Consider the following 17,504-nt stretch of genomic DNA (forward strand, 5'->3'; position numbering starts at 1 on the left):
TCATGTACATCTAAGACATATTTGTCAATAAAAAGCATTTATGTGGAATCACCTTTTCCTTTGCTTTTCCTATGAGAATCAATCAAATACAATGATAATGATTCTGGTATTTGTTAAATGCTTACTATGTGTCAAACACTGTTCTAGGTGCTGACTGAGGTAGCTACCAGTTAATCAGGTCAGACACAGTCCCTGACCAACATGAGAGCTTATTATTTCTTATCACTGTGGTTTTGGGACATACACTGATAGTACCCTGGACATAAACTCCTAAATTGTTCAATTGACAAAAAGTGGGAGGCAGGGCAGTCTAATGGAAAGACACAGGCCTGAGAGTCAGGAGAGAGACCTGGACTCTAGTCTCAGCTCCGCCATTTGTAGGCTGTGTGACCTCAGACAAGACAATTCACTTTTCTGGGCCTCATTTTCCCCATCTGCAAAATGGAGATGAAACACGTTTCCCAACCCCTACAATGAGCAGTAGGTGGGGCAGGACTGTTTGTATCTGATTATCTTGTATCAACCCCAGAATTTATCACTGTGTTTGACATATAATCTGCACTCAGTAAATAACAGCATTATTATAAAAGATTGGTTGTTAGGGTGGCTAAGTATAGGGACACAACAAAGTCTTATTATTGCAGTGCTGCCTGACCTAGCCAGCAGAGAACTGTAACTAGATGGTAATGGTACCTGTACACCTCCTTATCTGGATGATAAATATGCATCACTGCCTTTAGGAAAATAGTCTCAGAAATGAACTGAAAATTTAATTTAGATTCTTGATGCAAAATAATTCTGAGGTTGACCTATAACAGTTTAAACAAAATTTTCCTTTCCACAAGCTTCTTGAAGCATTTTGCTTCCCTCCTTTCACCCTCAGCTCCTGTGCTGCTTAACTCAGACTATCTTCTTGTCATCTTGCTGACTGGTGCTGCAGGCCATCAGGGATTGCAAGTTCCCTGTAGAACCTCTAGGGATGGGATCAGTGATCCAACCTCAAGTGACCTTCATTCCCAACATTAGAAGGGCAGATGAACTAATTTTACCTCAGTTACTGCTTTCTACTCCTGGGGATTTCCAGAATGGGGTTAGGAAGAGGGGAGTATTCCAAACCAATTCTGCCACTGATCTCCACTGGAAATCTAGGTTAAAACCCCCTCTTTACTGTCCTTCAGTATATATATATATATAGTGGCTGATGTTAGGTCAGATAGGTTGCAAAGATGTGAATTGGTTAAACTGTTGATTTCATTCATTCAATAGTATTTATTGAGCACTTACTATGTGCAGAGCACTGTACTAAGCGCTTGGAATGAACAAGTCGGCAACAGATAGAGACAGTCCCTGCCCTTTGACAGGCTTACAGTCTAATCGGGGGAGACAGGCAGATAAGAACAATGGCAATAAATAGAGTCAAGGGGAAGAACATTTCATAAAAACAATGGCAAATAGAATCAGGATGATGTACATCTCATTAAACAAAATAAATAGGGTGATGAAGATATATATAGATGAGCGGACGAGTACAGTGCTGAGGGGGTGGGATGGGAGAGGGGGAGGAGGAGAGGGAAAGGGGGGAGAAGAGGGTTTAGCTGTGGAGAGGTGAAGGGGCAGTGTGGCCTCATGGGAAGGGCATTAGATTGCAGTGTCAAGAGACCTGGACTTAGTCTCTGGCATGGATTGAACTGTATAACCTATGGAAAAACCACTTAGGCCCTTTATTTCTCCATCTGTACAATAGGACTTAATAAGTCCTGCCCTTCCATTTTCTATGGTGATCTTAAAAAGACAAAATAGGAAAACAGAGGTGATTGTACTTGGAGTTTTTAGGCAGAATATTACTAATCTAGTCAACTTTATATTATTGTCAATAAATTCCATTCAATTCACTGCTCAAATGCTTATCCATTTCTATTTTATACTCACTTTTCCTTTTTCCTTCTGTCTGGGTATCATATGTCTTGAAGGGTGGAAGGAAACAAAAACATTTTGGAGATATTTTGTGTAAAAATGCCTCACAGTTAAAATCCAGATTTAGATTCCTTAGAAGGATATTTTTCTCCTTTATATGGCATAAAATTTTTTTAATGAAAGTATGGGCCTACTGTGAAGATCAATAATGAACAAATTTACCTCTGTGAAGTATAGTATATCACTTTTTTTGAACTACAATTACAGCCCCCTCTAGATTTTCAGCCCTTTGTGGGTGGGAGCGCATCTACCAACTCTGCTGTATTGTACTCTCTCAAGAGCTTAGTACTGTGTGCCCTGCACAAAGTAAACCCTTAATAAATACCACTGATTGACTGAAGCAATGAAACAGTGGCCCAAACTAAAGATGTTTGGTTCATTCTCTAATCTGCTTCAACCAAGAAAGTCCTTGGTCCTCTAAAAGTTTATTTCTGATACCAAGAACTATAAAATGGTCATATCAATGTCATATTTATTTAGCATTTTCTGTTGTGCAGAGCACTGTACTAAGTCCTTGGGAAAGTACAAAATAACAGAGTTGGTAGGAACGTGCCTTGCCCACAGTGAGCTTACAGTCTAGTGGGATATATATATATATACATTTATTATATATATGTGTGTATATATATGTATACACACACATATATATAATAAATGTAGTATGTATGTATGTATATGTAATATGTATCTATATTCATATATATCACATATATTATATATGTACACATATATTATAAACATTATATACATAATAGATGTATACAATATATTCATATATATGTATATATTACATATTACATATATATATATGTAATAGAAATACGATATGGGCCAGAGAAGAGACTATAGGGGTTTTTTTAACCTTGAAATACCTTTTTAATGTAATGACAGATCACAGTTTGTAAACTACAGATGTTTCCTTGTCTTTATACTTTCATGAAGATCTAGAAGAAAAGATGTGATGGTTCTGATACACAAACAAATGACCCTACAAATATTATATTGTCAACCAATTGTAGATTCAGCTGACAGCCCACATTAAAGAGATAAAGGATGAGTTTAACATACTTGTCAAATAGTCTTTCCTGTGTCGGGGCATCCACTAAAATCCTTTAATTTTCTTAAGAATAGTAAAATTGAAGTAGCCAGCTTCTGGGTCATTTGGCTGTGGATTTTCTAGCTATTAATTCGAAATGTATAAAAACTCTCTGAGTCTCTCAGGGCAAGACAGAGGTGATCCTACACATTTCAATTCAATAGTGCACAATTTTATATCTTAGGCGACTGGGGTCTGAATGACAATAAAAACAAAGCAACTCAGAACCTCGAGTTCTCTTGGCCGAGGACTGATGAGGGGAAAGAGAAGAATGTGAATGACCAGTGCTGAGTTTGGCCATATTGACTGCTGTGTGGCAAACCTTTTCAATAAGGTTATCTCAACTAAACCGTGACAGTTCTTTAATTTTCAGCTTCCAGATCAAAGGAATTCAAAACTATCATTCTGACTTTACAGACATACAGAGATATAAATGATTTACATGGGGTCACCAAGTATGTCGGTGGAAGAGTCACAGTAACAGCTCAAAGCTCCTGGTTTCTAAATCGGTTGCTTGGCCACTGAGTTATATATCTCCCTCTCTGTACCACCAATTGTATCAGGGATTTTATAATTTATTTTTTTTTGCCAGTTATTAGTTCATCAAACCTCAAATACTGAAGAGAAAAAACTCATGCAAATTCTATCAGGACAAGCTCAAGGATTGAAGTTACCAGCTCATCCCTGGTGAGGTTGATTTTAGGCCTGTTTGATAGGAATCAATTGTACAGGAATGCTTTCTCAGAAGGGAGAAGCCAGGTCCAGTTTAGTACTAGATCTCTATCCCTAATTCCCTACCCATCTATTCCATGCAGAGCAGTTGTCCTCGCTTATTATGTCTCCAACCAAAGATTTGAGTCCTTGAAGGAGAAACTGAAATAATTAAAGTGTGAAATGCCTAACCTGCCTTACTCTGCTCCTCATGATTTGCTCCTCATGCCTTTATAATAGGCTTCCCATGTTGGAGCTTTCATCCTATTTTCCATTATAATTACAAGAGGAGAAGAAGGAGTGGGACAATTGTAGAAAAAGAGAAAACAGAGCAAGGATGAGATTCCTGGACCAAGAACACAACTATGTGAGTACCCTAAGTCCCCCTTTTTTACTGACTTAATCCCCATTCCGGGACACATCATTAACACCCTTAGATTTATCTTTGCTTTAATATCCTTAATGAAGTTTCTATCATTAACTAAAAAGAAATGAAAGTTTACGCTTCTGAAACATTAAATTGACTTTTTAACTTTTGAAGAGAATGGGTAACACATTTTCTTCCTTTATTCCTGCTTGGGGAGTTGTAATTGCATTTTAACTGGTGCCATTTCAATTGTAATTTTAACCTTGAATTGCAAATGTGTTGGCTGGAAGTGCATATAAATCATTTCAACTTCATTTTTATTATAAAAATACTACATAATATAATTAGTTTTTAATCTTTCTGTTGGAATCAAAGTTAAAGTCTATTCATATCATTCATGTGGAGCAGGAGGTCCAGTCCACAAGAAGGAAAAGAAATCAGTTAGAAACCTCAGTAGCTGTAGGGGGATAAATGATGTAAAACTAAAAGTAATATAATTATGAACTATTAAGAACTTGACATGCACAGTTTTTAAAGTATGAATGCATAAATGGCAATTAGACAAAACTAAGTCCATTATAATCACAATAAGATAGAGCAGGGCATGCAATTTGATAGATAACATGACAGCTAAGGTCAAAAGAGACATTTAGCTCCACAGGGCACGTGAGGGATGGCATGATTGGTCCTGCTTGTCACCTAATATTAAAAAAGGGCAATAACGGTAGACAAATATTTAATAATCCAGGGTTGCTGCAGTTTTGCTAATTTTATTAAAATTCTACAAAAAGAAAGTATAAATTCAGAGTTGCTATATGTTTAATGCTTCTATTGACTTTGAGTTTCTACATTCTGGTTTTCTTCTGTATCCATGTGTCTTTATGGTTCTGTTACTTGGGCTTTATATTTATTTCTATGTTTATGAAATTGTGTTTTCCTTTCCTCCTGCATTCAATTGTAAACTCTTCAAGAACAGGCACCACACCTTGCCCTTACATCATGAACCTCTATAACCTCTAGGACAGATGACTTATTTCAGCCACCTCACCTCTCAACACCCCGCTGAAATGCCTATCCCATTTTTTGTGACTATAGACTTTTTTTAAAAATACCAGTTCTGAAAGAATCAAGTAATTCACAGAATGGAATACCGTCCACAATCAGTTGATTAAGAAATTTAGTTTAGGTTAAATTTCAACTCCTTGTCAGAAGCAACATGGCCTAGTGGATAGAGCATAGGGCCTGGGAGTCAGAAGGGCCTGGGTTCTAATTCTGGCTCTGTCACTTGCCTGCTGTGTGAACATGGGCAAGTCACTTCAAATTCTCTGTGACTCAGTTACTCCATCTGTAAAATGGGGATTAGGATTGTGAGCTCCATAAGCTTATATGCACCCCAGCACTTAGTTCAGTGCCCGGCACATAGTAAGTGCTAAACAAATACCAAAATTAATTGTGTAATTTGGAATTTTTAGTTCACTTGGCTTCCAATCAAGGCACACCGTTGTCTTCTGTTTCCATTCCTAAATATCTACTCAATATTATTGAGTACTGCTTAAACAGCTACCAGGTTTCATCCCACCTCCTACTTTCTGGATGATAAAATTAAAAATAGCATTATCAATATATATTTAGCTCTCACAGCAAGTATAGCAGCAGGTGTTAAATCATTACTTCATACTTTCGTAAAGTGAGGGGAGATCATCGATGAAAGGAGCCAAAGAAGTTCTCATTCGTAAACTATAATTCTTTTAAAATTGGGCTTGTAACCGTCTAGAGGCAGTACCCTCAAACACATTGATTCTGGGTTCCCACCTGCATATAGCAGAATATAGTCTACAACTATCTATTTTAGGTATGAAGTCAGGGTTCTAACCTCACACAAGACCAAAATCATTTGGCTTGGTCCTTGTCTTAACTGATGGGCCCCGGATAATTCAGACTTGGGCTTCAAACATTTTTAAAATTAGTCCAAGGCTGGCCTGACATTTTAGAGTGGGTAAAGTCCCTTAAATTCCCACACTGTCACTCTACCTGTAGGGCAGGGATTGCACTCAGAGGCAGCAGCCAACAACAGAAACAAGCAAATACTCACAGATACCAGGGGAGAATGGGTTAAACTGAAGATTAAAATTTCTCAGCTCAGCAGGAGAAGAAGCTGAAACAAAGAAAGCACTCTGTCCTGGAGAGACATATTTTAAAATCTACAATTTAGTAATTTAGTTTGGATTATTCATTCCGTGAGCATTGCCCCTGGTCCCAACCAGGATGTAGTCTGTGGTATAGTTAGGAATTTCATGGTTAATTGAAGAAATCAATGCAGCATGTAAACCATGCTGGGAACTGGTTGACCCAAACTAAAATTTAGTTTCCAACTAGAGTCATTTGGGTATCAGCAAAGATGGGAGTTTCACTAAAATGATGTTGTTGGAAACACGCAGCATATGAAAACTATGTTATTGCCAGACTACATGGCTGGTTTTGACAGTGCAGCTATACACAAAAGAATGTACAAGAAGGGGGAAGTGAGAGACATTCTCTTTCTTCTAGGGTTTTACTTTCATTTAAAAAATATAGAAGGCTTAAAAATAACCTTTACTTTATAAATCAAAAGTTTGTGATGTTATCACAATGTCACTCTAAAACCCTTTAATAATTGGTGAACACACTTTCTGATTAAGAATAAACTTCTCCTCAAGCCAATATAAGGTGTACATTAGATGTTTATGTTTTCTTTTTGATTGAGAACGAGTTTGGAATTCTTCAACACTTGGAATGGATTAGCAAAGGAATTGTTAAGGCTGGGCCTTTTCTGAAATCAGTGGACTCTCTCTTAACTTTCCCAAGAATGGCTGGCAGGGTCAGAAAGGCAAGGTTTGAACTGATAGTACTTGGAGAGCTAATGCTTTCCTTTCTGACAGCTGACACAGCTGTGACCTCTCTGAAGCAAGGAAGGATCCAATCCTGGCTCTATAAATCCTTTTTTTTTTCTTTGGAGAAGGATGCAGTGTCTGTGAAGCAGTGACTGATAAAACAAAAATATTCTGTTAAGAGTAATGATCACTTGCATTAGGGAAACTGTAGAAATAACATGATTAATTGATTTTGTTTCCTATGTCTTTTGACATATCAATACACATACAGAAGTTATATACTAAAACTTGGCTCATTTGTCAATAAATCTAGCAGAGAAAAGAAGAAACGTGAACAAAAGTCTAAGAACAATAGTCATAAGATGTCAAAAGGTTTTTAACTGACACCTGAAAATGTACCCACTCCACGACATACAGTTCTAAACATTTGTCACTGGGGCTGGAATTCTGATCACTGTCTGGAAATGAACTAAAAGCTAGATTGTGCTACTTTCCCATATATCTAATTCAATTCTTTCTCTCGCTCACCCCCCCACTCCCCCCCCCCAGCATGCTACCAAAAGTTAACAAAAGCATTTATTTCCTAAACTAATTAGCTCACACCATTAAATCTTTTAAGATAAAGATATTTATTTTACTTGATAATGAAAATCAATTTAAAAAACCCCAAAACACTGGGGATGTAAATATTTGGATAGTAATTTAATTTTATCTTAATAAAACAATGCTGGCTGCAGTATTCAGAGGAAAACTGGTTTCATACATTATCTCCTTAAGTCTGACAGCTCTTTTTCAAAAACAATATAAGACCAAATCACCAGTGCTTCCTTTTTTGTCAACAGAGGATTTTTTTCTTTCAAAATTAAAATGGTGTAGTGTTTTGTAGCTGAATACCGCGGGTGCATGAGAACAAAGGCTTGACTTTTGGCTTAAAACCCACCTGGTGGAAAGAGATGGGAACTGGTCTGCGAAAAACAATCCACTCCACAATTTCACTACATGGAGGGGTGGTCAAGGAGCCTGTGTAGCGATAATAACTTCCCAGGGATGTAGGCAGAAGATCCCGCAGCACAAACGGATCCAGAAACGTTTCCTTTTCTGTGGAAGGGGTGGGAAAAAAAAATTAAATCACAAGTCATACATACAAATAACCCACTCTGGAAAAATAACTGAAAACACTGGTCCTGGAAGTGGGGTACTTCTCTGTCAAGAACGTAACATCTTTCAGTTATACACCTCAGTGACAACGTCCTGATAAGACTTCCATCTGGAGGAGCTAGATTCACCAGATCATATGTCAAAAGGCAAAAATTCTTAAAAAGGAGACTGCATTGGTTTTTCCTATGTTTATTTTCAAGTTGGTAATGAGGAGTAAATTTTAATAATGCTTCATTTCTAGTTGTTTTTCTTATTAACTGTAGTAAATGGAGACATATTTGGGTTCAGTCTATATGTCACCAATAATCCATTTTCCTGGGGGAACAGACTGGACATGATTGGGGGTAGTACACTGTCAAATGCAAAACCGTTCTGACCCACTGAAGTATTTTAATTATGGTCAACTGGAAATCCTATGCTAGGAAGAATATGGGTAATGTGGCTAAATGGGGGATGCCACGACCACTTTTTTCTTACAGTAAAATACATTTCCAGCTTTGACTGTTGGTTTAATTTTAAGGGGGAATGGAGGAAGGAAGGTAGTGAAGGAAAGAGAGGAGCTCAGAATGAGGATCAAACTTGAAAAGAGCACAGTGCAAGGAGAACAAAGGGAAAGGTAGGAGACAGAGGAACCTGGGAAAAGTATCATCAACATAAATCACTTTCATTGGGACTTTTGCTGTTCACTCTCTACACTAAACTATATGGTTCTATCATCTCCCTATTCTAATGCTTATTATCCATTGGGTGAAGAAGTAGTTCCAATTCTCTGTCAAGCATTCAAGCTTTTAATGGGTATCCCTTCATCCTCGTGCCATGGGATTGTGTGAATGACAAATTGACAATTGTCCCCTAGACTGTATGCTCACTGTGGGCAGGGAATGTGGCTACCAATTCTGTTATACTGCACTCTCCCAAATGTTTAGTATGGTGCTCTGCACACAGTAAGCTCTCAATAAAAAAGATCAATTGATCCACATCCTCCATGATTTTGTAGACTTCAAACAGGGGACCTCTCAGTCTACATCTTTCCAAACTGCAGAGTCCTCCATTTCTCTGGCCTTTCCTCATAGGGAAGCATTTCCAAATTCAAAGATGATCTTGGTTGTCCTCACAAAGAGGTGCTAACCACAGCTGTACTAAGTACCACAGATGTGGGTGTAGAATGATAGTCTAAAGGCCAAAACAATATTTTATGTCTTATAGGCACTCCTTGATGATGCCCAGTGCAGTGGTAGATAGTAACATCCTAGTTCACAAAATAGGGACAGAATGCAATTTGTGGTTGTGATTAAAATCTTTGGCTGTGTGTAGGGCTTCCTGGGTAAGTAACTTCGGTAAGGAAGCAGCAAACATTTATGAGCAGCTACGTAATATAAAGCTGAGCCTGTGGTTGCAGCAGTCATGGTGTCTCAGGTATGATGAATTGCTTTAAGCAAGGGCCTTTTGAAGCCAGATTAGGGTGAGGACTGACCTAAATCAATGACACTGTGAATGGTGCCTTTAAGTGAAAGAGGTGACAAAGTGAAAACAGCAGATGGAAGGTATTTCTCTCTTTCTCCTGGAAGAAAGCACTCTATCTTCTTCATGACCCATTATGTACCATTCAGGCCGATTCACATTCTTTGCCAGCCAAAGAAATTCATCCTCAACCGATATTTGTTGAGCATTCCTGAGGTGAATAGGACTGCTGTAAGGGCTGCCATAACAAAAACAACTCCTTGCTTGGGGATTGTCCTTATACTCCTCCATATTTCAGAGTTATCCCCTAAACAGAAACACCCCATGCTCTACAGAGTCTTGAAAATTGCATGGTTCCCTTGTTGTGAATGAGAGACTTGCAGCCTTCCATAGCACCAACACTAGGGTGCAAGAAATAACAAAACAGGTTTAATGTATCCTATGAAGTTTTAGATATAAAAGTGCCCACAATAGAATAATCACTAGGACATGAAAAATATCTTTAAATAATTTAGTCCCCCAATGTGAATGATGAAATTAGTTTAAAGTGTTAAGAAAATGGCAAAAAGATATCTTTCCTAAGGTTTTATAATTTAAAATAAAAATCACAGTTTAACTAACCCCATCAAAAGCTTCATTTCCTGTCCAAATCTCTTCTCTGTGCATAGCAAATAGATGAATAAATTAAGGTAGATTAAATTTTAAACCTAAAATACTAACAATGACTTCCATGAGAAACCTTTTGCATTAAATGTACTTTTGATAGCACCTTTAAAATAAGGATGGAAAAAACCCATGTTTATCCTGACTTGAGCAATGCAAATCATCTATTTTATTTTGGCAATTTAAATCCTATCAGGCAACAAGTTTAGAGAAAACAGTTGACTATTATACCACAATAGCCAGGTACTATATATCCTTGTACCAAAAAATTAAAAAGAAATAAAGGGTCTATTCCACTTTCAAGGACTTTTCAGTGCCTATATGCAGATGATAGTATATTTTAATAATTAATTGTTCATCAAAGGAAGAGATGGGGAACAGGGATGTTAAATTCAAAGTTATTCAAATTGAAGAAATGAATAATGCATGATTTTTATATTAAATACACACCATATTAAGTAGTCTACATTTTACCCCACTCCGTCTTTCATTTTTAAATATTTTGAACTACAATATGAATAATCAACCAAGAGAAGCTTATTTAGAAAAAGAAATAAAATACCTTAAAGCAATGCAAACTATGTATCATAGTAAGACTACTTTTTGCTATCAATTACGCAGAAATATTTAAAATAATGCCTTGTAAAGTCACGTTCCACTATAAAACTCAAAACTGACCTAATGTCAGCATGGTTTTCTTTAACAGATGAACTGGATCAGAATCTTTCCTGTTCAATTTTTATTTCTCCAAGTACAGCCAAGGAGGTAATTTTTAATTAGAGAAATTTGAAAGATTCAAACTAAACATGCATAATTGGATTAAAAATGTGATCATTAAAACATTCAATGATAATCATTTGATTAATTGCTTTTTTCAAGGGGGTTAATAACCTAATATTTTCTATGCTTTGGTTACATTTCAAAAATGAGTTTCATAAAATATGATGCTGGGGAACTGAATTTAGCAACAACTGATATTTATGGTAGGCAGTACCTCTCATCCAAAGAGCACTAAGAACTCTGTATTCTATATTTGATAGTTTATCCATGACTAAAGATGTTGCCACTGTTGAGAGCTGTGAGAGTTTTGGCTGAACACAGTTATACTATGCAAGAGATTAGGAAAGAAAGTGAATGATATTAATCACTTGAACCTACAGATTTTACAGATGAGAAAACTGAAAAACAGAGAAGTTAAGAGGCAATAAGCATGGCCTAATGAAAAGAGCACAGGCCTGGGAGTCAGAGGACCTGAGTTCTAATCCCAGCTCTGCCACTTCTCTGCTATGTGACTTTGGGCAAGTCAGTTAACTCCTATGGGCCTCAGATTCCTCCTTGGTAAAATGGAGATTAAATATCTGTTCTCTCTCTTTCTTAGACTGTGAACCCCACATGGGACAGGGACTGTGTCCAACCTGATTATCTTATATCTACCCCAACACTTAGTACAGCACTTGGCACACAGTAAACACTTAACAAATCCCATAATTATGATTATTATTTGCCAAAGGCCACTAAGTTACCCAGCAGCAGACAAAAACTAAGATTCTTGGTTGCCATCTCAGGGCTTTTTCTATTAACTAGGCAACTCTCTTCCAAATCCTAAGCAAACATGACACTGTTGAGATATTCAAGCCAATAAGATTAAAACCCCTGTAGCTAATGACAGCTTGAAATGATTACTCACTCAGTTCTTTTGAATACTGCTTCCAATAAAGCCATAAGGGCTTCTTGAAGTAACACAAAGTATTTTATAACCTTATCCCATCCCTGCAGTGGATATCTAGGCATGAGTTCCATGTGAGCAAAACGCTCTAATGCCTATGATATTAACCAATGGTATTTACTGAGTGCTTGCTGCGTGCAGAACACTTTACTAAGTGCTTAAGAGAGTATAATATAATAGGCACAATCCCTCAACACAAGGAGTTGACAGTCTAGAGAAGACAGACATTAAAAGAAATTACAGGTAGGGGAAATGAGAGAGTATAAGGATAGGTACATAAGAGCTGTGGGACTGAGGTGACTATCAAAGTGCTTACAGGGTACACAGCCAAAAGCACAGTTGGCACCGAGGGGAGGGCAGGGTGGGGGAATGAGAGCTGAGTTAGGGAAGGCATCTTGAAAAAGATGTGATTTTAGGAGGTCTTTGATGGTGGGCAGAGTGGTGGATATATATGAAGGTGGGGGGGGAGGGGGAGTTTCAGGCCTGAGGGAGAATGAAGGCAAGGGGTCAGTGAAGGGATAGACAAGATTGAAATATTGAGAGTAGGTTGGAGGTAGAGAAGTGGAGTGTGTGGACTGGGTTGCAGTAGGAGATCAGTGAGGTCAGATAGGAGGGAGAGAGATGATTGAATACCTTAGAACTAATAGCAAGGAGTTTCCATTTGATTCGGAGGTAGATGGGCCACCTATGGTGGTTTTTGAGGGCTGGAGATATATGAATTCAATGGCTTTTCAAGAAAATGATCTGGGCAGCAGAGTGAAGTATGGTTTGGAGAGGGGAGAGACAGGATGCAGGGAGGTCAGTGAGGAGGCTGATGCAGGAGCAAATGCAGGAAAGGGGTAAGTGCTTGTATCCACATGGTAGCAGTTTGGATAGAGATAAAGGGTGGATTCTTGAGTGTTGTCAAGGTAGAACAGACAGGATTTAAATTGGGTGTTCTCTTAGACTTCACCTTTAGCTGAAGGGAATCCATTTTTTTTTTATTTTCAAATGGAGGTTGCTCCACCCATTTATCATTTACCTTGCCCTCCTCTGTCCCTTTTCTAGATATTGTCCCTGTCCTAAAAGTTCTTTCACATGGCCAATTAAAAAACAGGTAATCTCAGAGGTAGCTAGGAATAAGTGAAACAAGGTGGCATCTCCAAAAATAATGCTTATATTTACAACCATGCACCCTATATACAGGTAATTCTTGATTATCTGAATAGGTGCAAGAGAGAAATGACATAAATGATACAAAATGATGGAGGAATTTTGGAGCCCATCTGGGCATTAGGGTGGTGGGAACCTGTATAGAAGAGGAGATCTGAGTCACTGGAGCTTGGTGATAGCTACTGTTTTTGTCATACAAGTTGAGACCTTCTGATGAAAGCCAGACTCAGAGATGATGAGATCTTAAAAATAAATCTGCCTCAAATAATCCATAATCTCTAACATGAATCACTCACCCAATCATGTACATTTAAGAGTTTATTGCACTAAAAATAGACAAGACAGGAACTTTATGGAAAGCTGGATCATTTATTTGAGCTGAGCTGTAACAAACTGTCAAGGAGCAAGGGCAATTCTTAGAGGATAGATCTCCTGGTCAGCCCTCCCCTGCCTAGGTTGGCTGGTAGTTTCTCATTCTCCTCATCTCCTCAGTACCAAGCCCATTGAATGTTCAAGTCAGGGTGCTTCATTAGCTGCTTGAGAGCACCTAACTTCTCTAATTTAGGTAACAGTTTACAAAATGTGACATTTTGAATAAAGGATTGATGCCCGAATAGCAAAAATGTTGACACTAATAGTTCCAAAAGAAGTATATCATAGAGTCATTGTCAACCATTAAGGAAGTGAATGTGACATTTAAATTAGAGTCATAGAGCTTGTGCTATTTAATATTTCCAATTCGCATCACTGGAAGAGATAACTGACAGCACCCAGGTATATGTTTTACTTCCTCTGGGAAACTCCATGAGGGAAAAAAGATAATAATGACACCTCCAACATATTCAGTAGATTGATGATGAGTGATTGGTAGAGTAGAAGATCTAAGTGAAATCCCCCCAAAATAATTATAGAAAAAAACTTATTTTAGCAAATTGCTTCAGCCCCACTTTCACTGAACCCTTCTTTAACCCAAACTGCTAAAAGACTGATTTGTGTTTGATCTCATTTCACTTTCCAAGCCCATCCTCAGTTAGAGATGCTAATGCTAATAGGGCCCAAAGGCAGGAAGTGAGCAGAAAGGTGTTGAAATGCAGGCAGGGTCTATGTTATCAAAACTGTTCTATGCTATGTATAAGATTTGAAATGAGTAAACAATGGTATGTTCTAGTCCTAGCCATGCAGTCTGGCAGCAACAAGCAAGATGCCATTAATAAAGTCTGTGTGTAATCCCTATTGGGTTAGTAAAATAAGAAGCCAACTAATTGTTTAAATGATGAAGGATGGAAAATCCAGGTCTGAACAAATAAAAACTGGTCTCAAACTAAACTTCCATGCTTTTGAAGCCTTTCTATATTCAGTTATTTAAAAATCAATAAACCATGTAACTCTGCACTTCCTGGTTATGAACAGGGTAGGAAAAGGAAAATAGTTTATCCTCTGGCATTTCTGACCCACTGGAAATCACCTGTTTCTGTAAGGTTTCTAGATCGAAAGAGTTAAGATAAGCACCTAGGCTGGTGGCACCTTAAATGAATTAAGCCAATTAGGAAAGATCAAATTGATGCACTGCTACATAACGGAATCTATACATATGTTGGAATAAGAATTTCAAAAATCAAACTTTGTCCTGCATTATTGTACTAAAACCTATTAATACACCATAGTTAATATTCTTATTCCCAAGGGAACAGCAATCCATTGTTTCCTGTGACTGATTTCTTAAATATTATTCTGGTACCAACAATAAAAAAAAACTTTTGACAATGAATGTTTTGACCTTCAAACGAATAATCACTGAAACGTGACACGTAATAATCTTCACAGACTCTACCACTCCATCCCAAAATTTACCTGTGAAAATATTTCCACACAATTCCATTTATTTTTCTTCCCACCCACCCAAGCCCTACTATTGAGCTTGAACTGGAAGATCAAAATAACAGTAATCATGACAAAAAAAAACCGAACGATTTTTGTTTCAGTGTATGGTTTTTCCCCTAGAAACTCAATACTCTAAAACCTGCCCTTTTCCTCTACGGAATGCTAAATATAATCACCCTTATCTGCTTTAAGGGATATTGGGATAATTTAAAGTGAAGTGGGAGTTGGAATTGGTAGTTGAGGCCACACAAACTTGACAGGCAGTTTATAAACGAAGTCCAAAGCCCAGAGAAAGTAACACCTGAGGCCCACTACAGAGGGCCAGTTTCTTGTGTTTCTGCCAGTCTGTGACAGATTGTTTTCCTCTGAAAGTTCTCTATTCCTTCCTATAGGTTCCTGCACATGGGAGATAATGGTCCTGAAAGACAATCAGAAATAGGCAAAGAGCTGAGGAAAAGCACAAGGACTAAATAGAATGAGAGATAGTGTCACACTAGCAGTCAAGTGCTTTCCTTTTGGACAGATTGCCTATCATCCTCCTTTTGTTGTGGATTCCCTTTCTAAACACCAGGGGACACTTGCCTCTAAGTCACATGTAAAGGATGAAACCCCAAGGCACCCACCTTTCTTTCTTCAACCTGCAGTCATTTTGCACTGCAAGCAAACGGCTTGTCAGGTGTAGTTAAGGTTAAAGCAGAAAAAACTGCCACACCGCTAATGGTGTTTTCTTGTTGTCATATCTCTTGGCACCATAGATCCATAGGGGTAGTGAGCAATGTCTAAAACTCTTCTTTTTAAGTGGCTGATTCATTTTTAACAGGTCTGTCATTTTGTCTCTGACAACTTCACTGAAGTCCAGCTTATTCATTTCTTCAGAAATATGATTTCTCTCTGTGTCTCACACCAGTTTGCCCCTCTGGGGCTCCTCTGAAAAGGCTGGTGACCAGTGATTTTCAAACTTCCACTCAGTTTTCCTCATTCCCCCAAACTCAGAGCCAGCCCTATGCCCTGAGTCCCCAGTGGCAATTTCAGCCACTCACTTGACTCTGGATATGGTTAGAGCAGAAGGAATGTCACTGGGTTATCTTGACATAAACCAGAAAGGGAAAAAGTGATCATGGTAAGTAAACAAGTCATGCAGGTGAATTATTTGTGAAGAAAATTTTGATTTTCGTCATACTCCAATTTTCCTTGTTGAGTTTTGACAAGGGAGTGTAGAAGAGCATTATTTTGTGACATTTATTGAAGGGTTCTCTCAAGTGATAATTTATCTGTCCTTTAACTAAGATAGTTTTTTTTGAGGAACCTGGGGAGTAAATTTGTCTCACAGCCACTGCGAGGAAGATTTTGTGAAGTTTGTGATTTTGTGAAATCTAATAATTTCTTTCCTCTCCCACCCAAAAGAAAGAAAAAGGATTCTTCCCATTCAGGAAGGTGTTTTTTTTTTCATTTGTTTGTTTTTAATGGTACTTGTTAAGCACTATGTGTCTGGTACTGGACTAGGCACAGGGGAAGATACAAGATAATAAGGTTGGACACAGTCCATGTCTCACATAGGGCTCACAGTCTTAATCCCCATTTTACAGATCAGGCAACTAAGGCACAGAGAAGTTAAGTGACTTGCCCAAGAACACAGAAAAGCAGTGTGCCTCAGTGGAAAGAGCATGGGCCTGCGACTCAGAGGACCTGGGTTCTAATCAAGAAAAAACTCCTCATCATTGGCTTCAAAGCTCTCCATCACCTTGCCCCTTCTTACCTCACCTCCCTTCTCCCCTTCTACATCCCAGCCCACACACTCCGCTCCTCTGGCACTAACCTTCTCACTATGCCTCATTCTCACCTGTCCCGCTGTCAACCCCTGGCCCACATCCTACCTTTGGCCAGGAATGCCCTACCCCTCCTCAAATCTGCCAAGCTAGCATATGTCCCCCCTTCAAAGCCCTATTGAAAGCTCAACTCCTCCAGGAGGCCTTCCCAGACTAAGCCTCCCTTTTTCCTCTGCTCCTCCTCCCCTCCACCCCAACTCGCTCCCTTTGCTCTACCCCATCCCCATCCCACAGCACTTGTGTATATATGTACATATTTATAATTATAATTCTATTTATTTTTATTAATGAGGTGTATATATCTAGAATTCTTTTTATTTATAATAATGCTACTGATGCCTGCTTACATGTTTTGATGTTTGTCTCCCCACTTTTAGACTGTGAGCGCATTGTGGGCAGGGATTGTCTCCATTTGTTGCTGAATTGTACTTCCCAATTGTACTTCCCAAGCTCTTAGTACAGTGGTCTACACACAGTAAGCGCTCAATAAATACGACTGAATGAATGAATATCCTGGCTCTGCCACTTGTCTATGTGACCTTGGGCAAGTCACTTATCTTCTCTATGCCTCAGTTATTTCATCTTTAAAATGGGGATTAAATCCTCCTTCTTCCAACCT

The 17,504-nt window shown here is 38.3% G+C and overlaps 1 protein-coding gene across 1 annotated transcript in view; it reads right to left on the minus strand.

Moving 5' to 3' along the window:
- PTPRG (protein tyrosine phosphatase receptor type G) overlaps positions 1-17,504 on the minus strand; it is a 686,752-nt gene that overhangs the window by 147,177 nt on the left and 522,071 nt on the right. The window contains exon 7 of the mRNA XM_039910413.1: positions 7,959-8,116. Coding sequence (XP_039766347.1) covers positions 7,959-8,116 — 158 coding nt within the window. The remainder of the gene's footprint in view (positions 1-7,958; positions 8,117-17,504) is intronic.

This window comes from Ornithorhynchus anatinus, chromosome X1, assembly GCF_004115215.2.
Source record: "Ornithorhynchus anatinus isolate Pmale09 chromosome X1, mOrnAna1.pri.v4, whole genome shotgun sequence".
Taxonomy (NCBI): Eukaryota; Metazoa; Chordata; class Mammalia; order Monotremata; family Ornithorhynchidae; genus Ornithorhynchus; species Ornithorhynchus anatinus.